The sequence below is a fragment of the Amblyomma mixtum genome, chromosome 4, assembly GCF_055824585.1.
Source record: "Amblyomma mixtum isolate Tamu chromosome 4, ASM5582458v1, whole genome shotgun sequence".
Taxonomy (NCBI): domain Eukaryota; kingdom Metazoa; phylum Arthropoda; class Arachnida; order Ixodida; family Ixodidae; genus Amblyomma; species Amblyomma mixtum.
Window position 1 is genome coordinate 72,753,063 of NC_143015.1, and position 23,888 is coordinate 72,776,950.

The 23,888-nt window shown below is 47.2% G+C and overlaps 1 protein-coding gene across 1 annotated transcript in view; it reads left to right on the top strand.

Annotated features, from left to right (window-relative positions):
• The window catches only part of LOC149346987 (sodium-coupled monocarboxylate transporter 1-like), a 29,053-nt gene extending 12,184 nt beyond the window's left edge, over positions 1-16,869 (top strand). Inside the window, exons 6-15 of the mRNA XM_089541457.1 lie at positions 3,549-3,616; positions 5,737-5,894; positions 7,538-7,678; positions 7,767-7,896; positions 9,151-9,239; positions 11,671-11,780; positions 12,759-12,826; positions 12,924-13,010; positions 15,762-15,946; positions 16,746-16,869. Of these exons, the coding sequence (XP_089397583.1) occupies positions 3,549-3,616; positions 5,737-5,894; positions 7,538-7,678; positions 7,767-7,896; positions 9,151-9,239; positions 11,671-11,780; positions 12,759-12,826; positions 12,924-13,010; positions 15,762-15,946; positions 16,746-16,869 (1,160 nt within the window). The remainder of the gene's footprint in view (positions 1-3,548; positions 3,617-5,736; positions 5,895-7,537; positions 7,679-7,766; positions 7,897-9,150; positions 9,240-11,670; positions 11,781-12,758; positions 12,827-12,923; positions 13,011-15,761; positions 15,947-16,745) is intronic.
• The last annotated feature ends 7,019 nt before the right edge of the window (positions 16,870-23,888 follow it).

Below are 23,888 nucleotides of genomic sequence, written 5' to 3' on the forward strand. Positions count from 1 at the left end.
ACCCTCGGTAAACACTGCGCGTGAACGACGGCGATGGTCGACCGGCGGAGCCGCGCTCGGCGGCGGCTCCGCCGACCACCTGAGCCTCTGCAGTGACGTCACGCGGCGAACTCGCGCATGCGCAGATGTTGCTAAAATTGATCACACTTAACACTGCTTACGTGTGTGGGAATGTGAAGGCATTGCTGTCCCTGTGTTCACTGACACCCACCCACACACACTTGCACAGGCACGTATGACACCACTGGGAACGCTGTACAACAAACGATTACATCACAATTTTGATACTGAAGTTGTTTTTTGAAGAAGGGAAATGGCGGCGTAACTGTCTCACATCTCGGTGGAGGAGAGGGGTGGAGTGTCTGAGAATGTATACAATTGGAGATGCATATGTCCTCGGTTCGAATTCCTAAAGGAAGTTAGCCACCAACTTCAATAGCGCATGTACGCTATATTCAAGGAGAAATCGTATGACTCCAGCCACAACGCTGTGCGACGAACGCTTGCGTCACATTCCCGGTACGAATGTTGTCGGGAAAACTGGCGCCACATGAATGAAGGTCAGCCATTTGCGAGTATATGTATACTGACGAACGACATGTATAGGATATTCTAAACTGGCGGTGCCCTGCTTGCTCTGTGCGTCATACAGTCGCTTGATGACGTCGCCTTATTTTTCTTGCCAACGCTGAGATTTTCTGTACCACCTGCGACCGCACACACACACTAACACACGCCACCGGCTTTCCTGGTAATGGTATCAGTAATACTTTCGCATTAAAAGGGAACATTGTATCCTTTCGATTCAAAAGATCCAAAGTCCGCGCTGTCTGCCTATCTTTCGTCGTTACTCGGAAAGCGCTTTACCGCGCAGTTTCTTTAAATGAAAGCAAGATGGCGGCATTGTTTATTTTTTACGTTTTCCAGAGGCGATAGCTCTTTCATACCTTCGTACACAACGAACTATCTGCTTTCTTAATCTTGTTATTGAAGCACGAATTCAGCTCTGTTCTTAGCGTAGCAGGGAGAGAGGGCAATGGGGAGGAGTGCACGTCAGCTAGTGAGCGCTACATACACTTCTTAAAACAATAAACTCCGCATCTCCTATTTATAATCATATACACCAATTTTGTGTGAAAGTTCTGTCCTAGCCCTTTTTTCCTTATGGAATGTATTCATATAGACCGATTTTGTCTCAAAGTCCTGTCCTAGTCCTTTTTTCATTATGTTCCGCTGCGGAAACAGTGCGAAATTTTACGGTCCAGAAGTGAAAGTTCCTTCAACTCTCAATAGCATGCTGAAATTCCGCAGACATCGCCACAACATCCAAACACTACAGTACACACCGTTGCTCAGTGACAGCGGTTGTTTCAAGTTTTATAACTAAATGCCTTTATTTAGGCCTTCATAGCGGGGAAAAATTCTTTTATAGAAGTTGCTCCAGCCCTAGAAAGCAAAAAGGCTCAACAGAAGAGGAAATAGCGGGGCATTATTTATACGAGGCGCCTTCGCTAATGTAGACAGCGCGTTGAACTTGCGCACACAGAGGCAGAAAATAAACAAATCATCCTGGCGAAAACTAGTTGTACGAAGAGAATTTGGGCCAAACATTCTTCCAAACCCAATATTACCGTTCAGGCTGTCCACGTGCCTGTATGTAAGCATGGCTTCTGAAGGAAGAGTAATTGTTTGTATTCCTATTTTTAGAAAGAGGGCGCTTTCATGCATATGCTCCGTAGACTATTTATACCTTCGAAGGTGCCTACAGTGTTCCCTTTTACGAGGCACCTGCACTGCCTGAGAGCAGGTGTCGCATTAGCGAGCACCACTGCTCTGGCAAAAAGCCTCAATCCTATAGCTAAAGCTGGGACTTCTAGGACAAGAATATCGCTAAAATCGGTACAAAAAAAATAAGAAACCGTGAAAAAAGTCGGGACACTTTTCGGGATAACGTGCGCATGGGTTATTACTCCCAAACTATTTTTTTTTCTTAAAATAATTTGCCTTCACCGTCTCGGGCAAACATTCATAAATCAACACTGAATCGTCTCACTCTTAGTTTCTAACACAACGCTCACACTCAGGATCGCAGGCCGACAGGTTGATCACTTCAGTGGGGGCACGAGTATATCTACCACACAATGATGGAACGAACCAATTGTTTTGTCCAGTTGGAGATGAACTTTCATACGCGCAAAAACAAAAAAATAAAGTGGCAGAAAATTCGCTTACCTCTACCAACTAGTTTTCTGGGACAGTGAACCCAAATTTTGGGCTTTTTTAGAAAGCAGTTGCGAATAATTAGGTGCAAAAGCACTGCTACGTGCAAATGCATTTAGGTGCAAAAACAATTCTAACTATACTACTGTGATCGGCACACTTTTCAAAATCAGGACAAGGTCCAGAAATACCAGCAGCGACACATCATGGCACATTAGAAAGGTCGAAGTTCTCGTTTAATGTCATTTAAACTTTAACTTCGTTAATGCGCTACTCATGGGAATGAACACTACTGGACGCAGAAACCACACACAAACACTTACAGAGTTACGCAGAGTTGATAATTTTCTCTCTGTCTATGTGTGTGGCTTTTGCGTCCAGTATTCTTCGTTGCCATGAGTAGCGCACTAATGAAGTTAAATATGAACCAACTATGCCCATTTACCCCTTTACTTACATATATTTTAAATATAGCGTTTTATGAATAAAGGAACACAGAGGATAATTGTGTACAAAAAAAATCATTACGCGATGGCAATGCATTATTATTAAGTGTTCTCTTTGCTTGAAGAGCTGAAATTTCAGGTTTTGTGCATTAATCAAAGAAAGCTGATTGGAGTTTGCTGATTGGCCCTCCACATTTTGCGGTAGCCACCCGCCGGATTGTTCGCCTGGTAACCACCGTCGGCGGGTGCAATCCTCCGAACTCGTTAAAACCTCATCCTCCTCTCCGTTCTCGCCGTGGCACCCCCCTTTCCGGCCTCTGCCCTACAAGTGGAGATGGGGAGTTTCCTCTGTCACTGCCAACCGCGGCAGATGGCTGACAAGTTGTGTACACAATACTACAGCGCTGCACGTCGCCTTTTGTTACCAAAGCAACACTACTGGAGCCCAGCTCGGCTCGTCGTGTATGCACGTGGCGGTGCGGCTACCAAACGACCTTGAGTCGCCGTTGCCTAGCAACCACTTCAGCTGCGCTCCATTAGTGGCGCCGTGCCGCTGCCGCCTCATGACGTCCTCGTGACGTCCAGACAGATAAACAGTTATCGTTTCTAACTGAACTGTGCTGTAGCCTTGTCTAGCCGATCTCCGCACAAAAGAGTTTTCCAGTCACCACAGTGTGCTTCCAAAAATGGCCGTTAGAGGCCAGGGTGGTCGGGTGAAAGTGTTACTATTGAGAGAGATCGTATATTTGCTCTCCGTGTGACTGTGATATTCTTAAAGACGCAATCTACAGTCTCTTACCCACATTCCATGCTCTCTAGCAACGCCCAACTAATCCTCATCGCGTCTAACTCACTGGCACTTTTCCTTCTACTTCATTCCAGTGCTTCCAGTGCCGATCCTGTACGCGAACATTGCCATTGGTCTGGCAGGCACAGTGTACACAGCTTTGGTAAAGACGTTTTTGGTCTTTTTTGAATCCTGTTGCTACTAAAGCTGGAAGCGGTTGTAAATGCGCTGCAACTGGTGTACAACGCGCCTCAGTATTTTGCTGCTCGGAAATGGAAACCACAGAATTACTTGCGTTCACGTGGGGCACATTGTATGCCCACCTAATCAAAAGCATTATTTTACCCAATGTTGAAATGCTGTATTTGTTAATGGCAAGGTGAATATGTTCCGCGAGAATTCGAAAGTATTCAAAAATTTCGAGGCATTTGTAGCTCTGCCTTAACGGCATGACGCGGAAGTGGTAATGGGTCCCCTCAGCAGCCTAGGGTCCTCTTTGTATATCACTCCGCAGACACAGATACTGGAGGACCGGACACACGAGGCCCCCTTTAACCAAGTTGGACGAACGCCCCTCGATGGCCTAAGGGTCGCGTTTCTGACTCGCTACCCAAGAGTCACAGCTTCGATTTTCAGGGCAGTTAATTCACCATTCTTACATATCATAATCACATTTGAGTCATGTTGCAACCTCGTAATCACAATTTATATCATGTTTTAATCACTTTTCACTTCCACAGCTCCACGTGTAGCGTCATAGCCATCTACGACGCAGGGTACTGCGCTGAACGGGACCTTTAACGTCATCGCGCTAAAATTACAATGTATGAAGCTTGTGCGGAAAGAGTTTTCTGGTGCTAGCAATCAAAATCTTTACGTAACCGCCGATTAAGACTGAGATGATGCTCAGGCTTCACGCAGCGCTGGAAACGTGCAGAGAAGCACAGTAGTAACATCGTCAATGGTTATATTAAGGCGAAAGCCTTTAATGGCTCATACTGTCGTCCGTTAACAAAGCGTGTAAGACGCGTTTCACTCGGGAACTAAAAAATAAAGACGAAAACCAATGGTTGCTTCAGATAGAAGAGGAAAAAATGAACCTAGAAGCCAAGTTTGATGACTGCAGATTAATTTGTTATTTAATTATAGGCAAAAGTGTCCTAATTGCGTCGAAATAGCGCGGACGTCGATATGGCCACAGCAGCAGTATGACGTCACATATAGTGAAAATTTTCGTAGAATGGTCGCAAAAACGTCAGATTTGTGTCAAATTAGTTGGCAAAATGTGTAATTAAGCGTAATTAACACTTAAGATCCCCGAAAGATGCATAATTTGGGTATTGATATAGCCAGATGAACTCTGGGACGTCACATCCACCGGAAGCCGTCACGGCATAGTGTCCTCGGCTTTCGCCTCTTCACACTTTAGTTGCCAAAGTGTCCTCGCAATATTTTCACATTCCCGCCGCTTTTTGATGGGTGATTGCGTTACCCTTTTGAATGGTACCACAAAGGTCTTCCCATGCTTCACCTTCAAGTTCACAGCCTTCGAATCCTTTAAGCACTTCGAATACTAAAACATTTTCAGCTTGTTTAAGTGCAGACATCTTGCTCAAAATTAAGTTCAAAGCAGTGCTCGAAAGCTTTGAACTCAGAACTCCGGGAACATAGCCTAGATTGTTAATAACCCATAATTATTTTCGGGCTTGTCTCCCTGTATAAGCAACTTTGCTTGGGTACGCTCAGCCCAGAAATGCCGCTTATATTTCTGCATGTTCAACACTGAATAGCAACTGTGAAATAATACAAGTTGCCAGTATTGTAACCAACAAGTGTTGCGAAAGCATTAATATTTCGTCTAGTTTGGTTTTTTTTTACAAGTGTTGCGAAAGCATTCATATTTCGTCTAGTTTGGTTTTTTTTTTAAGTATTTTTGTACCTGCAGCGCAGCAGTCCTTAGCATCATGAGGCTCCAGAGAGCTTTGCAGTTTTTACATTGGTGTATTATCGGGAACAAAAGTGGCATACTCCACGCGGCGGGAGCCGGAGCAACGAAAAACTGCGTTGCAGCACCATCTACAGCAGGCATCTGGGATCGAGACAGCCAGTGCGTGACCTTTATTATCAGCAGGCATGTCGCATGGCTCGTTTCAATGTTTCTTGCTTTAGCTCGCCAAAATGCCGCAGTTTTCCGTTGCTCTGGCACCCGCCGCGTGGAGGATACAGCTTTTGTCACCGATAGTGCTTACTTTTTCTGTTTCTGAATATATTTTGCATCCCCAGGGAGGTCTGCGAGGCGTTGTTTGGGCGGACTGCGTGCAAGCTACGCTAATGCTGGCGTCACCACTAATAATCATCGGAAAAATCATCTACGACTCGGGTAATGCCAATCCGCCATTGAGGCCACCCAGCGACTTCAACTTGACAGAGTACATGTTCCGGTACGATTGACAGGTCCATTTTTTGTGAACATTTTAGACACGATTCATAGTAGCACAATCGCCAGGACAAATATGTTCGGCTGTAAAATGTTTGCGCCTTTAAACTTCGTATCATTGTGGAGCGATGAATGTGGAGAGTACAAAAAAAAAGATTTAATAGGATGTGGTCGGGTGGGATCGGGTAGGGTGTGCTTTTTAAGGCGAAAGCTTTTAATGCCTTATCGTTGTCGACAGAAGGTTGTCAGCAGAAGCTTGTCAGCAGAGGTGCCACGCTTTCGACGGGTATCCACCGAGATATGCGAGACAGTTACTCCATGATTTCCTTTCCTCAAATACAATTTCCATTTTCTTCATTACTGCCCCTGTTTCTCTCTCTTCTTTCACTCCCACTTCCTCCCTTCCTCTACAAACGGATGACGGCTGTCCACCGAGATATGTGAGACAGTTACTGCGTAATTTTCTTTCCTCAAATACAACTTTCATTTCTTCATTACGGCCCCTCTTTCTCTTTCTTCTTTCACTCCCACTTCCTCCCTTACTGTACAGTGCGGTTCGGGTGTCCACCTTGATGACAGACTGCGCCATTTCCTTTCCTCAAAAAGCGTTGCGTTCAAAGGGCAAGGCATCGCGCCGAACGGGTGGTGGCGTTCCGTGGACTCCCTGGCAGCGCTACAACACACTGTCGCGTTCCACTCCTAAAGCGAAGCTTAAGCGTCATTAATTACCAGTTATTTAGTATTCAGTCATTAATCAGTAATTAGCCATTAAATAATAATTTGTCATTACTTAGTAATTACTTACTTAAATGTGACATCATCCAGTGGTTACGTCACAAGTGCCACAGAGGCAGTCCAAGTGGTGCGGAAAACGCTTTCGCCTCTACGCAGTCAAAGTGCCCCCTGAATTTTTTTTCTTGCGTCGGCGCCGTAGGACAAAAGCTGCGGTTGAATTTGGAATAGACACTTAGCATCCTAGTTTCTAGTGTGCAACGAGGTCCGGAGTAATTCTAAAGGCGCCAAATCTGATATAAAATTTCCAGTTCTACACGACGGCTGACTCCCGTTATTCGTCCTTCGACACAAATTTTATAAACTGTACTGTAAAGGTACGACGCAGAAGCCACAAAATGCGGGCTGCGAGGTATTTGCGATAGAAACCAAGATAATTTCAAAGGCTATCATTGTGTTCTGGTATTAGCAGCAATAACATTCCAGTTCTCTTCACTCTGCTGCAATGATTTAGAGAAGTGCGAAGACGATGTATTCCTGTTTGGGTAAATCAGTACACGATAATAAATTGACAGGGCCTGATTCATTCATTTCTAAAGTAGCGCCTGCAGGGCTCAAACAGTACATCCTAGAATATTACGGCGCTAGATTTGTCTCAACAAAAAAGTGCAAACGACGCGTAAGGTGCGTGCACATTTGTTTTAGTTGACAGAGTACCGCCTACTATGAAAGAAAATGTTCAGTTAAAGTTTAGTCTTGCCTGCATGGTTTTGTTTAAATGTAGACGTGCAAAGGTAAGTAAACATAGCGCTCTCTTTTGTTTTCTCCATCGAAACACGTGCTATCGACGCCCAATCAATGTTGATCTCGCAATACTAAGGACACCTGCTGGCTTGTCTTTTCTTCAACCTGCAGAACAAATTTGGACCTAACGACTGACGAAAACGTACCGAGTATCCTGGCAGGAGCGCTTCCTTTCACTCTGGTCCGAACGGGGTTTGACCAGATGGCGGTGCAGAGGTTCATTTCAGCCAGAACGCTGCGACAGGCGAAATGGCACGTACCAGTTGTTTTTATGTGTTGCTTCACAGATCGCAGATTTAAACAAACGCTTAGAACAAGACTTCTCTCATTATTGCCCCAGGATATCAGCTGCCGGGGCATTCAGCTTCGCGTTCTTCATAATCCTCGTGGGACTCGGCGCTGCGGCCCTCATGTACTGGTACAGAGACTGCGACCCACTGCTCGTCGGTGCCATAACGACACAGGACCAGGTAATCCACACTCGTGATTTCTGTGCGCAATAACACGTTGCGAAAAGTTCCAAAAGGCAGAGACATCAAGCTTGAAAAAAATCTTGTCTAACTGTACAACCATGTGATAACTGCCGCCGTTTCAGTAGAAACGAGAAATGCCTAGCCAACTCTGGTCCAGTCCGTTCCTTTCCGCAGTTCGCCACCCCAAGCTAAATAAGTTATACCTGCGCAGCAAACAAATTAGAGGGGGCACCTAAGCCCCACCTTAAGGTTGACAAGATAGCGTAATGGGTTACTTCAACTATTAGCAAAAAGTTGTTCTCTACAATTCACATTCTGAGATCCTTGGGAGTCCTCGTACCCTTCCTGGTGAAATGGTGCGGCGGTTAAGCAATGCGCCACTGCCCTGCGATGGCAGGTGCGCCCAGCGGTTGGCCTTGTGCGTCCTAGGTTGCTCTTCTCGAGCGGCTAATCATTAACTCAAATGTCACCTGTCACGGTGGACAGTTTGCTCACTATCCGGTGGGCAGATTGTGACCACGTAGCAAGGTCACGTGACCCCTAAGCGGCCAACCTGCCTCCTAGGTTGCTCTCCGGGGACCGCCTGCCAGAGCCACGGCCTTGATTTTTCGCTCGTAACGCCGACACAGACAACGCCGACACAGGACTTTCTGGAGAATGAGGACGTTAACACGATCCAGTTAGAAATCCTACTGCGTGTCGCTAGAACACAGAAAAACACGCGCACGGAACTACGTCCGTACGCGGACCATGTACTACGGGAAAAAATATACGTAAATCCGTACCCTTTCCGCACGTTTTTTATGTGACTTTCATCAGCTTTGGGCGTGGTTTCGGCATGACATGCATAATTAGTCTGACAGAGAATTGTTGTGTATTAGAACTTTCTTGCATCTATTGCCCATACAGCTTGCGTGCATTCAACACGTTTCGCATGAAGTCAACGTAAAATACGAAATTATTGAATTCTCACGCAGCACATTTCTCTTGAAAGGCACCGTTCCAAAGCTGCTCAAAGAAACATGCTTGCAAGTTGCTTGAAATAAAGTGTAATGGGGTGTAGGGGTCTGCAGGTCTAATACAAGAGTAATAACACTAAGGAAATAAAAGATTCACGCATTCTCGCGTCGCAAAACTGTACCACTGTTCTAACTGCTTAACGCTTTTGCTATTGATATGGCTGTATAAGAAAAAAAAAGTAGCTTTTGTGAGTTATCTCCTGTCAGCTTTCGCCATTGTCGCTTTTTACAGATTGTTCCCTACTTTGTACGAGAGCGCCTCTCCGACGTGACAGCTCTTCGTGGCTTATTTCTGGCAGGACTCCTTGGAGCTTCCACGAGGTAAAGCGCTTGAATTCGGTCCCCGGGATGGCCGTCCGACGCGTGGACTTTGCTCTACACGCGAGTTGTGATTCAGTCCATTGACGGACATGCAGAAACGAACATGCGCACAAGAAAAATTTCGACCTGCAGCATACTCTTTTACATACCCTGCCCAAGTCCATTTCTACCTCTTGATTTCGACTTGGATGTCATTAACCCGCGCTTCTTCCCTCACCCACTCTCACACGCATTAAAACAAATAAATCATCATCATCAGCCTGACTACGCCCACTGCAGGGCAAAGGCCTCTCCCATGTCTCTCCAGTTAACCCTGTCCTTTGCCAGCTGCAGCCACCGTATCCCCGCAAACTTCTTAATCTAATCCGGCCACCTAACTTTCTGCCGCCCCCTGCTACGCTTGCCCTCTCTTGGAATCCACTCAGTTACCCTTAAAGAACCAGCGGTTATCTTGCCTTCGCATTACATGCCCTGCCCAAGCCCACTTCTACCTCTTGATTTCGACTAGGATGACATTACCCCGCGCTTCTTCCCTCACCCACTCTCACACGCATTAAAACCATTAAATCATCACCATCCGCCTGACTACGCCCACTGCAGGGCAAAGGCCTCCTCCGTGTCTCTCCAATCAACCCAGTTCTTTTGCCACCTGCAGCCACCGTATTCCTGCAAACCTTAATCTCATCCGCCCACCTAACTTTCTGCCACCCCATGCTACGCTTGTCTTCTCTTCCTCACTGGATGAGGTTCTTGCGTCAAACGTTGCTAGGTTCAGTTTCCAATGGCGGCCTGTCCGGAGCCAATGATTATTAGCACCCTCCGCTGCGACACAGGTCTGACCGCCGCCTTGGTCAGTTGCTCCGCAGCCGCTGGGGACTGAGGGCCGACGGTTAATTGGGTTGTTCATGGGAGGTTGAGGCCAAGTACTACACCAGGGTGGCCAAATCTTGCTCTGGTGAGGAAGTGCGTTGTCGGTTCAAGGCACAGAGATCAGGCCGCACCCCAGGCCTGGTTGCCAGTTCCATCGACACACGGACTGTCCTAGTTCTAAAAAACCCGGTGGAGAATTGCGAACACCGGAGGACCTAGGGGGGGGGGGGGGGGGGGGGGGGGCGGCCTAGGTCTTGCTAGGGCTAAGCCTCAGCGCGAGGCCCAGAGACCCAGCGTCGTCTCCTACCTGAGTCTCCCAGCGCCGCAGACAGGACAAACCGAGCGTTTTCTCGGCGAGGTCAGGCGCCGCGGCCAACCACAACAGTGCAATGGGTGGACAATCCCAAGCTGAAAAAACGACCGCAAAACCGCCGACGGCCGCAGGAACCGGCAGCGGTGGCCGCAGGAACAGCCGGGACCGCCGGCCGCAGCTGAAAGGGACGCCACCGAGGTCCTCGAGGCCGCAGGGCAGCTCAGGCAGGAATAGGCAGCATTAAAAGGTTTGAATTAAAAGCAAACCAGCATACGAATGTTTCCAGCCTTAAGAGATGACATTTGTTCGTTCTCCTCTGCAGAACTTATTCATTTCTCTCGTTACCAAGCCGCCTGAGTACTTCCTGCATTCGGTCTGGCGTGAACCTGAGACGCAGAGCGCGTAAACAGCTGTTTTTTTTTTTCGCTTTTATTTTCGCCGAACGGCCTATGTTATTCTCCCGTCTATGTGGGTGTCCCAAGCCGTTTCCTCTGGCATATTCAACGCCGGCGAAATCCCTGTTCTGTTACCAGTGTCAGCATGGTGTGCCCTCCAAGCCATTCGCTCCTAGTTATGGCGGACTGAAGAGACTACAGCCGGTTGTCGTATACGGAGTCTAACCTCACTGCCATCACAATTAGTCCCTCAAGCCCGAACCATTACCCCCAGAGAGAAAATTAGACCCTGAAGCACGAACCATTTCTCCCAGCGAGGCAAACCTTAGGGACATCAGCCCCAGTTCGTCTTTTCAGTTTGGAGATGATGCGAGATGCCTTTTTCCTTCACTACGCCTAGCCAGTGTGGTGCGAATTATGATAGAAGTATGTCTTCCACGGACCCGTTAAGACCTTTTTCCACGCTCTAACTTCCTTTTGGCCACAAAAATATTTTGTCAAAACTCAAAGAAACCTTTTACTGGTAGAGGTCGCGTCGATCATTTGCGCAGAAGGAAAGGTGGCCAGAATGTTAAATATGGCCAAAGAGCTGCTTTTCCTGCCCATGCCTCTCTATCTCTCTCTCTGATTCAGGCTGCTCTATTTCCTTCTTTGTGTTCAACTTCCCTTCCCCCTCTATATAAGTTACTTTGAGGTACCAAACTTACCTTGGGACCCCAAAGGTGCGCGCCACATCTTTCCTTTTTTTCCCCTTAGTAACAAACAATAACACCAGCATTGTTGTTGTTGCCTTAGTGGCATGGCACTGCATTCTGCGGCGCTGACAAATGTTTGTCTTTCTCTTCCTTGCAAGCACGGTCTCCTCCGTTGTCAACTCCCACGCAGCCATTTTCTACGTCGACGTGGTATCACCGTTCGTGAAGATTAGCGAGAGGAGGGCAGTCGTTGTGATGCGACTCCTAGGTACTGTGCACACTTCTTTGTACAGGCTCCCAGATTACCTAACGTAGCATCCTCACAACGTCGCAGTCTTCTATGTGGCACGCCAGTGACTACTTTCTTCTTGGTGGAAAATGTGACGTATAACTAGGTTACGAGGGTGTTTATTTGAATTCCGTTTTGGTTTCTGAATAAATGTCTCAGTGGTACAAAACTGTTATCACTGCAGTTTGTTTCAGTCAAAGCTGCCCTGGGACAAACGTTATCGTAGACGCGTTACCGTTCCACGCCACGTCAGAAGCCTATCCTCAGCTGATGCCTGACAATAATAATGCAAGTAAAAGGCTCATTTATTGCTGAGGAATCATAGGTAATCCTCTTTGTGTGTGTGTGTGTGTGGGGGGGGGGGGGGGGTACTAACCTTGCAGTCGGTGTAGACACGGCTGCTGTTGTCATTTCACTTCTCGGCAGAACGCACAGTGTCAGTCTGTCTTTTTTTTTTTTACAGAGGTATTGCGCAGTGCAGAACTGGTGCAGGAAATCCTAACTGCATCACCCAGCCGACGCTATCAGCTGAAGAGGGGAATTTGGTTTACACACTTGACACTAGGTGTCAGCTGATGCCTTTAGGCGATTTAGATCTGCGTGAGTGAAGGCGTGTTGCTTTCGGGGCTAAAGTACCTCTTCTCAGTTGCAAGCGTTTCTTATTTGTGCAAACACTGTTTCTGGCTTGCTACCGGCTATTTGCGACGCTAGCGATATGCTACAATCACTACCAAGCTAGAACGGTTATCATCATTATCATCACCAGCCTTACTACGCCGAATGCAGGACAAAAGCCTCTCCCTTGGTATTTCAGCGACCATAGAGATGCATAAAAGACAATTCTCTCCCGATTTATTTCCATGGCACAGTGAGCCAAGGATGTGATTTTTCCTGCGAATGGACTCATTTATTTATGTCAAGAGAAAGTATTTTAGAAATAATTTTTTTTCTTTTCAGCGTTTGCAAGCGGCACCGTAATGACGTTATTTGCGATAGCTGTACCTTACATGGGTTCTGCAGCAATGGTGCGTATCGCATGTCATGACTCAGACATTTTTATTTAGTGCCATTTACTCGCCTAGTGTTGCCAACGTTATAAATTTGCTCCTATTTTGTTCCCAGATATTCATGGCCATGTACACAACCGCTTCTGGCCCGTTCGCCGGTCTCGTCCTCACTGCTATCTCATCGCCATGGGTCAACGCAAAGGTAGGCCTCCTTCGCTATTTCTATCTTCGTTATTTCAAGCCGAAGTATGGCGTCTCGCCTTGCTACGGATGATAGTGGCTTCATCATCATCATCATCATCATCATCAGCCTGAATACACCCACTGCAGGGCAAAGGCCTCTCCCACGTCTCTCCAATTAACCCTGTCCTTTGCCATTTTCGGCTACTGTATCCCCGCAAACTTTTTAATCTCATCCACCCACATAACTTTCTGCCGTCCCCTACTACGTTTGCTCTCTCTTGGAATACACTCCGTTCAGTCTCCACTCGATCAGTCTGGCATACAGTGGTGTAAGTGACGACAGCGGTCTCTAAAAAAATTGCAGTCTCTGGAGTTTCCGCAGCTAATATATGCGTGAAATGCTTTGTAGTACCGGCGTAGAGCTATCTGGTTTGGTTTGGTTTGGTTTGGTTTATGGGGGTTTAACGTCCCAAAGTGACTCAGGCTATGAGGGACGCCGTAGTGGAGGGCTCCGGAAATTTCGACCACCTGGCGTTCTTCAACGTGCACTCACATCGCAGAGTACACGGGCCTGTGGAATTTCGTCTCCATCGAAATTCGACCGCCGCGGCCGGGATCAACTCCGCGTCTTTCGGGTCAGCAGACAAGCGCCATAACCGCTGAGCCACCATGGTCACGGTTTTGGTCATGTCATGCTACTCGGCACCACATCCCACAGGACTTCTGCTGACGACATATCTGAAGCGCATAGCAACCCAGAGACAAAACGCTCTCATAATCTTGGACTGATGAGTCAACGATACAGGCCTGTCATCCTGGTTTCTCTAGTCAAAGTGAACCACGCTTACAAGATCTCTCCTTTGCCGGACACAACCTTAACATTCGTGGCGCCGCTCGAGGGTGAGAGTTCGTCCCCCGGACCACCCCTGTCCGCAACTCTTACTCTTCTTTTTTGTAGGGGCCCTTTCCTGTTCGTGGTTTAGCGCCAAACCTGGGGGCGCATGAACGCAACACCGACATTTTAATCACTTCCGCATTGGCGTGCATGTATCTTGCGAGCGATGAGGAGATGTGATCGGTTCTACACAGACAGTGCTACGCGCTGCCATCGAGAACACGGTCTTCGCAGCGATTGGAAAGCATTCGTTTGACTCTTGTGCAGTTTTCGGACGATTTTCACCTGAGTTCCCCGAGAACAGAAGCTAAAAGCATTTCATGCTTAAGGCCACTGGCGATAGTATGTGCTACTGCACTCCTTACAAGTGCGAATCGAACAGTTGTCCACGGCTCGCAGTCTCTACGGTGCACACGCTGCATCAACACATCATCGGGAAAGATGGCTGGCATGCATGATGCTTTCTTGACATTATACTATATGATTCGATACGCTACAGTGCTGCATGCATGTATTTATGTGATGCGCCAAATGCTTCCCCTTTCTCCCTGTTTCTCTTACTCTTCCGTTTCTTCTTCTGGACTGAGAGGATCCTACCTATCCACAATGGGTTCCGTTCTCTTTTTTACACAATACAAGTTTATTCTCTCTCTCTCTTCTTCTGGGCCTTCCAGCATAGTGCTCAAAAAAGAAAACTGAATGCCGTGGCGCCTCTTTCTGGCTTCCTTGTTGCTTGGCCTGCCCCTTCTGAACATAATCAACACATACTCCAGAACCCAGTTCACGCAGCGCGGAGCCTCCAGCGTATTCCCTGAAAAATCACACAGATATATGCAGGCATTCTTAAATACGTACAGGAGCCACCAAAATATTGCGGAATGACAATTCTGCGGTCGAAATTTTCTCACGCATTTCGTAGAGCAGATATGATGGCTTACTCGGTTCATACGCAAGTGGTCCAGAGGCTTATGCTAGCACATGTATAAAGCACTGCCTCACTTTCTCTACGTAAAGCGTGAAAAATGTATGATTACCGAAGCGTGGTTCAAAATATTATGGCCGGAAATGTTCGTGCATTCATAGCTACGTGTCTACATACATACATACATACATACATACATACATACATACATACATACATACATACACACGTACATACATACATACATACATACATACATACATACATACATACATACATACATACATACATACATACATACATACATACATACATACATACATACATACATACATACATACATACATACATACATACATACATACATACATACATACATACATACATACATACATACATACATACATACACACACACATACATACATACATACATACATACATACATGCATACATACACACACATACATACATACATACATACATACATACATACATACATACATACATACATACATACATACATACATACACATACGCCCCGCCGAGGTAGCTCAGTGGTTACGGCGCTCGGCTCTTGACACGAAAGACACGGGTTCGATCCCGGCCGCGGCGGTAGAATTTCTATGGACGTGAAATTCTAGAAGATCCTCTACTCTGCGATGTCAGTGCACTTTAAAGAATCGCAGTTGGTCGAAATTTCCGGAGCCCTTCACTGCGGCGTCCCTCATAGCCTGAGTAGCTTTGGGACGTCAAACCCCCATGACCATGGTTTGGGACGTCAAACCAATGAGTAATCACTCCCTTATTTCTCCATAAACCAAAATAAACCTTTTACTTACTATGCAGGTACGCTCTCAGCTTCAATCGTCCACTTCTCATAATTTTTGTGGGTTTCAATAAATAGACGACCTGACAAAATAGTCAATGATCTTAAACCGTATTCCACCGCAGGGCGCGGCGTGGTCATGCCTGCTGGTCTGCGTTCTCCAGCTGTGGCAAGGCGTGGGCCGGGGACTGTCCGGCGTCGGCGGATCTCCAGAGATAACCGGAACGCTGGACCGGTGCCCGCAGCTGGCCAACGCCACCAAGGATGCAGTCGGCCTTAAAGCAATAGTAGGCGAACCACTGCAGCCCAGGTTCGTACCGTCCGGAGAAAGCAGCGTAGTTCACAAGGGTTCATTACTCCCTAAACAGCACCTGCCAAGCATACCAGGTGGTGTTTAGGAAGATTTCATTCTCTGCACCTGCCAACGGGGTAGACGCCGGACTAAGAATGACTGTGCAGAAATGAAAATAACTGAGAAGAAAGTTTGGTTTAGTTTTATGGGGTTTAATGTCCCAACGTTACTCAGGCTATGAGGGACGCCGTAGTGGAGGGCTCCGGAATGATGTCGACCACCTGTGGTTCTTTAACGTGCACTGACATCGCACAGCGCATGGGCCTCTATAATTTCGTCTCGATCGGAATTCGGCCGCCGCGGCCGGGATCGAACCCGCGTGAGAAGAAAGTGTTTTGGACAATAGCAGGCCTAAGTGCGCTAATTCTAACTGAACGCACTTGCTTTGATACTGCGGAAGCAGAACATCACCGGCAAAAAAGAGAGAATAGAGGGAAAAGTAAAGTGACGTGTAGCAGCCTTATTTGGGGAATTTGATAGATAGATGCGTGCTGAACTGAGGGAACTGAAAAAGTATGTTTAGCACCGTAGTGACACGTATGACGTAAGACGTCAAGGCACTAAGAGGCTAACTAAAAGGCTTGGTCTCTGAGAATCAGAAATTGAAAACCCAGAACAAGAAACTAGCTCCACAGCTAGAATAAATGGAATAGTATCGAATTGGTAATGATATTAAGGTCAAAGGTGTTCCAGACGCGTGCGACTCTCCATCGCACTGCACTGAACTAAAATTAAAATCGGCGATGCTTATTTGCAGCTCGTACGTGCTCCCGCTGTACCGGATATCGTTTTTCTGGATGGCCTTCTTTGGATTCTTGCTCACCATTGTACTCGCTACAGCCTTGAGTATGGCCACAGGCAAGTGCCCAAGACGAATTTAAGCTATATTTCTGCAGGAGTAGCTAACTTCGCCGCAAACGGAACGTTGATGGTGAACAATTCATTGAGGTATGTTGTGCACAGTGCCAACAAAACCAAAGGGCGACAGAGGGTGTATTCCGCCAATAAATATTACTGTCAAATATTTAAACTGCAGGAGGGGGCGAACTAGTTCCCAGCTATGCATCGTTGTCTTTGCAGTAAGAGAAGCAGTGTTAGTGCTAATAGTATAAACTGTATAACTGCTAGTTAGTAATAGTGCATTTATTATCACTATTATCCAGCGCACTGTCAGTAACCCTGAGCCCTAAGAAAAGTGGCAATGACGCAATCAGTACTGCACCACGTCATGAGCTCATCCTTCAAAACCTATTCTGGAAAGCTGCAAGTATCATATTTTCTTACTTTGTTTTAGTGTGAATGCGGGTATTCTTACCTTCAAACAAGCACTTGGTTTCCATTCAGCTTTACCTTCAAAAAGAACGGCCCCAGATGTGAACATCAGCCCAGCCGTGTCATTCAAGGACGCTGTTCTATGGCTGCTTGACAAGAGGAACACGTTACTGCTCGAGTGTGAAACTCAGCTCGTTCGTGCAGTGTCCGCACACTTGTCTAGACTGTGCGAAGCGCGTACTGCACAGCGCTTTAACGTCATTTCACATGGGGCTCGTGATAAAAATTGCGAGGACACTTTGGCAACTAAAGTGTCGACAGCCGAGGACACTATGCCGTGACGACTTCCAGTGGATGTGACGTCTCACCGTTCTCGTGGCTATATCGATAGCCAAATTATACATCTTTTGGGGATCTTAAGTGTTAATTACGCTTAATTACACATTTTTCCTTCTAATTTGGCACAAATCAGGCGTTTTTCCCACCATTCTGTGACAGTTTTCACTATGCCGTGACGAATTCCAGTGTATGTGACGTCACACCGTTCCCGTGGCTATATTGCCACGTATCATTGTAGTGTTTGTTCGTTCACGCTCAAGGCAGCAGGAAAGGGTTGTTATCACTTTTGTTCGTGGCGCGAGAAACGACCAGACTAATCTCGATTGTTCGCAGCCATGAAAGGCTGCATCTAGGTTTTTCCAGATTACCGTAGATGGTCTTGAGCTGTTATCTGGAAGTTTCCTTGCCGGCTTTAAATTGAGCGATGCCGCGAGCGGCGGACATTCGTAGTTCGACTGTTGACAAGCACGCTTGTTGCTTACGCCGCCACCGAGTGATTCAGTTCTTTTGCGGGCGCAAGTCAGCCCAAATAAAGAGCTTCGTTTGCAAGTCTTTCTGGTGTCTTCCTGACCGCTGGACTGCCGTCACTACAACGTGACATCTGGTGGAGGTGCTGGGTAGCCTTCCATGTACCGGACACCCCCAGCAAGTCGCGACGTCAGCCCTTCGAGTCATTAGACACTTTTAGTTGGCCGTAGTGTAACGGGCTTACGTACGCAACGCTCATTACGTTGCGTACGGTACGAATGGCGCGCCCATCACACTTTTAGTTAGCCGTACGTTAGCGTCCTTCCGAGTGGACGTACCAAGCGCATCCTAAAATTCTCCGCTGTGCTTCTCCGCGCCATCTGGCGCAAGAAATAAGAACTGATGCTTGAAAAGTTCTTGACATCAGCCAAGCCAAGCCTCTCGCCAATCCTCCTCCAGCCGTTCTCGCTGTTTTGGTTGCTTTAGGTTGTGATTCTCGTGTGCTCCGCGACTACCACAGCAGCTATCGAAATGCCGAGAAGCATTTAATTACTGGTAACGAAGCTGGCTGCAACGCGAGTCTTTTTTTTTTGTTCCAAGAAAAACTATGCAAGCAGAAGAAAATGAAATAATTGACTAAAAGCCAGAGAGTGCTCCGCCAGGTGTCGTTGCTACGAGGTAAACAAACACGGTTAGGCCTACAGCTTGAAAATCGCCAAATTATTTGAAAAACAGGGGCTAGTTATGGCTTATACTTCTGCGTGTGGGCGAGAGTGCGCAAAATAAAAGCAAACCGCTACCATTTGAGCGAGCTATCCCGCCGGAGAATGCAGCGGCGACATGTTTTTATTTCGAAGCGGGCGAGCTGGGCGCCGCCATCTTGTCAACGCAACCCGTAACGTGCCCGTAGCGCGCGCACGCAACGACACGATGCGTGCGTACGTACGCAAGCGGCCCAGCGGTAGGGAACGTTCTGCGCATGCGCACTCGCGACCCGCAACGTTCCTGCGTACGTAACGCCGTTCCGTACGGCCAACTAAAAGTGTCTATTCACCGGAGGACTTGACTCCAGTCTACCACGCAGCCTCTTGGAGCCTCCAGCCATGACTTACGCCGCAGCAGTGCGCCGTCCTGCACCTCGACGACGGCACCTAAGCCCCTATCGCCATTAGCGAGCTGCGCTGGAGCGCCGCCCTCTCGCCCCAACCCGCCCGTCCTACGAGCGACGCGCGCAGCCGAGGAAATGCGACGAGTGGAGAACTCCCGACCAGCGCCGCCCACTATGCTTCCACTGTGGCGAAGCCGGTCACATTCTCCGGTACTGCCCATACAGGAGAATGGGCATCCGGGGGTTCTCTTACGGCGCCCCACGACCCCGACCCGGCCAGCGACCAGCCGAAACAGAAGAGTGTTTTGCGTCGGGAAGAATGCTCATCGCCAAGCCGCCTGAGCGCAAGAACTAAGGTCCTCCATCGACGAAAACACAGGACTATGCCTCAACTACGACGAGAACTACGGCGAGAACTATGACGACCCTACGACGATCCCTACGACGACGACGACGACAACTACGACGACGACGACAACTACGACGACGACGACAACTACGGCGACGACGACAACTACGACGACGACGACAACTACGACGACGACGACAACTACGACGACGACGACAACTACGACGACGACGACAACTACGACGACGACGACAACTACGACGATAACGACAACTACGACGACGACGACGACAACTACGACGACGAAAACTACGATGACACCGACGACGACGACACGGCCAGACTTGAAGCTTTACCGCTGCCCTTAAACCTTATTATGAACGCTAAAGGACTGGAAGTTTTCATTCTCCGTGTTTATTTTCATTTTAAAGCATCGAGACGATGCTTCTTTGGAAGGGGGGTAATGCCACGTATCATTGTAGTGTTTGTTCGTTCACGCTCAAGGCAGCAGGAAAGGGTTGTTATCACTTTTGTTCGTGGCGCGAGAAGCGACCAGACTAATCTCGATTGTTCGTAGCCATGAAAGCCTGCATCTAGGTTTTTCCAGATTACCGTAGATGATCTTGAGCTGTTATCTGGAAGTTTCCTTGCCGGCTTTAAATTGAGCGATGCCGCGAGCGGCGGACATTCGTAGTTCGACTGTTGACAAGCACGCTTGTTGCTTACGCCGCCACCGAGTGATTCAGTTCTTTTGCGGGCGCAAGTCAGCCCAAATAAAGAGCTTCGTTTGCAAGTCTTTCTGGTGTCTTCCTGACCGCTGGACTGCCGTCACTACAACGTGACAATATAGACGTCAGCGCTATTTCGACGCAATTTCGATATTTTTGCCTATAATTAATTAACTAACTAATCCGCAGTCATCAAACTTGGCATTTAGGTTCATTTTTTCCTCCTCTATCTGAAGCAACCATTAGTTTCCTTCTATCTTTTTTAGTTCCCGAGTTTAACGCTTTGTTAACGGACGCCTTAAAACACTACGGTACGGGTGCTTTCCTTTGGGTCGTGGTCCTTTGGGCCAGACCTTGACAGAGCTGCAGCAAGGGCCGTTGAAAAACGGCCCAGTGCACCGTTCGTCGGCTCGAAACAGGTTTGCGGAGCAGTGCGGAAAATTTCTAAATCTACCACTTCAATTAAACATATCATTTTCACTTAAAGGGCCTGTGAAAGGGGTTCTCAATAATGTGGCGTATGCCTAGGATGTTAAAGGATGCCGCCTCACAAATATCTTCCAGCAGGAATTTGTATCAATGCGGTTTGTGGAAACTCAGTTGTCTGTAGTGAAAATTCGAATTTCCGCGCTTTCGCGCCTTTCGCTCTCCTCTCGTCAATTTTGCACGCTGAAATATCGGCGCTCCTCCGGCGGCCCCGCCCACTCGGTCCCTCCGCCGGCTACCGACGCGCACGGGAGGGGGCGGAGCTTCCGGCCGCGGCCATGGTAGCTGCGTGACGACAGAAAGAGTTGGCACGGCGAACCAATGATAGCCTTCCGCTGCTGCAGACGTAACGAGCGCTGCATGACGCGTTGCGCGCGGGTTCGGGCGAAAGACTGGCACCGTTGGTCGCCGCGAGGCGTATAAGTGCGAATTTTTTAGGAATATATTGTAAATAATCGACTCAGTTTTGAGGTCTTGTATGTTGCATGAACGCTCGGTGGCCCATAGTCTAAAAATTGCAAGCATTTCTTAGCCAACCTCAAACACCCTTTTCAGGGACCCTTTAACTTACTACAAATGAAAATTAGGTCACTGATCAAGTCAAAAGGTGCAAAAATGACGTTTCTGTTCCCATACGGGGGCCTCGTATGGGACCCGAAACGTCATTTTTCATCTTTTGACTTGGCCAGGGACCCAATTTTCATTTGTAAATAATGCTCCACCCTGACCAGACGGTGTTCCGTCGAACCTTGGACTACCCTTTAACTTACTATCAGTTGTTCACTCTCGTCCTCATCTTTTTTACCACAATCGCATTTCATATTCTCTATAAAACTCGGATGTGCTTCATTCTACGCTTCTGACGCAACTGGCGTTTTTTTTTATCGTATTGAGAAATTTTATAAATATTTCTGAGAGCCCTCTTTCAGACCTGAAGGAAACGAAGACGAGCGCTTTTTATATGCAGCAGTTACGACTGTGCATCTCACTTTTGTTATTCCAGGTGGCGCTCGAAGGGCCAAAACCAAACTTCACCTCACAAGTCCTTTATTTTTAAAACTATGGCGCCGTTTCAAATTTCTTCGACTGATACTTCAGGTGAGCTCATCGCTTGAATGTGTGCGGCTAATAATGTGTGACTGTGTGACTGTGCGATGTCAGTGCACGTTAAAGAACCCCAGGGGGTCGAAATTTCCGGAGCCCTTCACTACGGCGTCTCTCATAGCCTGAGCCGCCCTGGGACGCTAAACCTCGTAAACAAACAAACAATAATTAAACATTGCGAGATAACTGCGTACTTGTACGCTAGCGACCACGCAACACTTTACTGATTTTTCAAACTGCCTTGTAACGTCTTATTATGTCACCATTAAACATTAGGCCTGCAAATATTCAGTAGCAACGATAGCTGAGAACTTTTTTTAAACTTTGACGTTTTGAAGGATGCAAAAGAAGTAATTATCGTTTAAAGTAGTAAGTAAAGCCGCACATAGGCGCTTACATGGTTTGGGTTATTGGTGTTTAACGTCCCAAAGCCACTCAGGCTATGAGGGTCGCCGTAGTGAAGGGCTCCGGAAATTTAAACCACCTGGGGTTCTTTAACGCGCACTGACATCACACAGTACATGGTCCTCTAGAATTTCGCCTCCATCGAAATTCGACCGCCGCGGCCGGGATCGAACCCGCGTTTCTCGGGTCAGCAGCCGAGCGCCGTAACCACTGAGCCACCGCGGTGGGCGCGCTTACATGGGTTATTTTTTTAATCAAATATGTCAGTGTGTTTTAGCTCATTCCCTGGCTTCCACCTGCTCAAGAAAAGCGTGGCAAAATATATTTTTTGCTTAAGTATACCAATAAAGAAAATGAAACAATACTTTTCTAGTAGCTCATGAGTTGGTGCGAATAGCAGTGTAGGTCATATCATTGAGCTATCCTTCTATTTTTTTGATGATATGTTTTATTCTTGCAGGCTGACGAAGAAGTGAAAGAAACTAACAGCAGGAAAACGGCATGCGAGTGGAACGATGACGAACACATGCCCCTTCGCGTTGAGCTGACTCCGCAGTGTGGGAACACGAATTCCTGAGGAAACATTGCGACACAAAAAAATCATACTACGCTGTGTACGTGTGATAGAGACAACCGCTTTCGTGCTCATTGCATAGTTTAGAAGCTGTTAGGAGCGACTGTGTTTAAGATTTCTTTTTAAAACCATGAGCATAAACAAGTATCGTCCCAGAATTAAAACATCTTGTAGTGGCCTAGATGTCGTTCTCATTATTTTAATCGACAAGCACCCTTATTAATGCAGTACTCTCACTCATTTACGATTTCGCACTGAATTACGAAACTTTGACTGCGGTGAAGAGTAACGACGCCGTCTATTAAGGCCATAATAGAAGTTTCTCTACTTTCGTTGTTAAATGACATGGCAACCTTGGCCATAATTGTGTGACTGTGGTCCACACGCCTAAGATCCACATGTCCTTTCCCAAAGTCCCCACTGAATTTTTTCGTCCCTTAATCAAGCACCATATCTCACAGCAGCAGCACGCCTATCATATCGAACCAGCCATCGACTTCGAGTTGCACGCCCACGTGTCCGGACCACCACATTCACTGCCTCATTTTGTTTCCAAACCGCCAATGATTGGAACGGCCTTCCCCACGAAATCGCTTCTGCTACCTGCCAATCTTCGTTTTTGCAACCTGTATCTGACCATATTTTCAATAGTTATTTACCGTGATCCTTACTGTTTGTATAAAAACCCACCCCTTATGTAATGCCCTTACGGGGGACTCAATGTAATAAACTGAACTGAACTGGAATCCGAATCTCCCTCTATGCCTAAGTATGGTACCTGAAATCGAATCACCTCACTTGGCTTTTTGACTACTGAGCAATGTATACAGGGTGTTTCACCTAAGACTTTCTGCAATTTTTAAAAATAAGCTTTTTGAATTAGATGCGCGCTTTTTCTGGCATAGCATTGTCAGTGGTGTAGTACATCATAATGCAGCTAAGCCGTGCTAACTAGCAGGCTTGTTAACCAATATTTAATAGTTAACTTTTAAACTATTACCGTTGGGCTCCTTAATTATTGAGAGGCATGCAGCCCACCGTAAGTAATGTCCATATCCGTTTTTAGA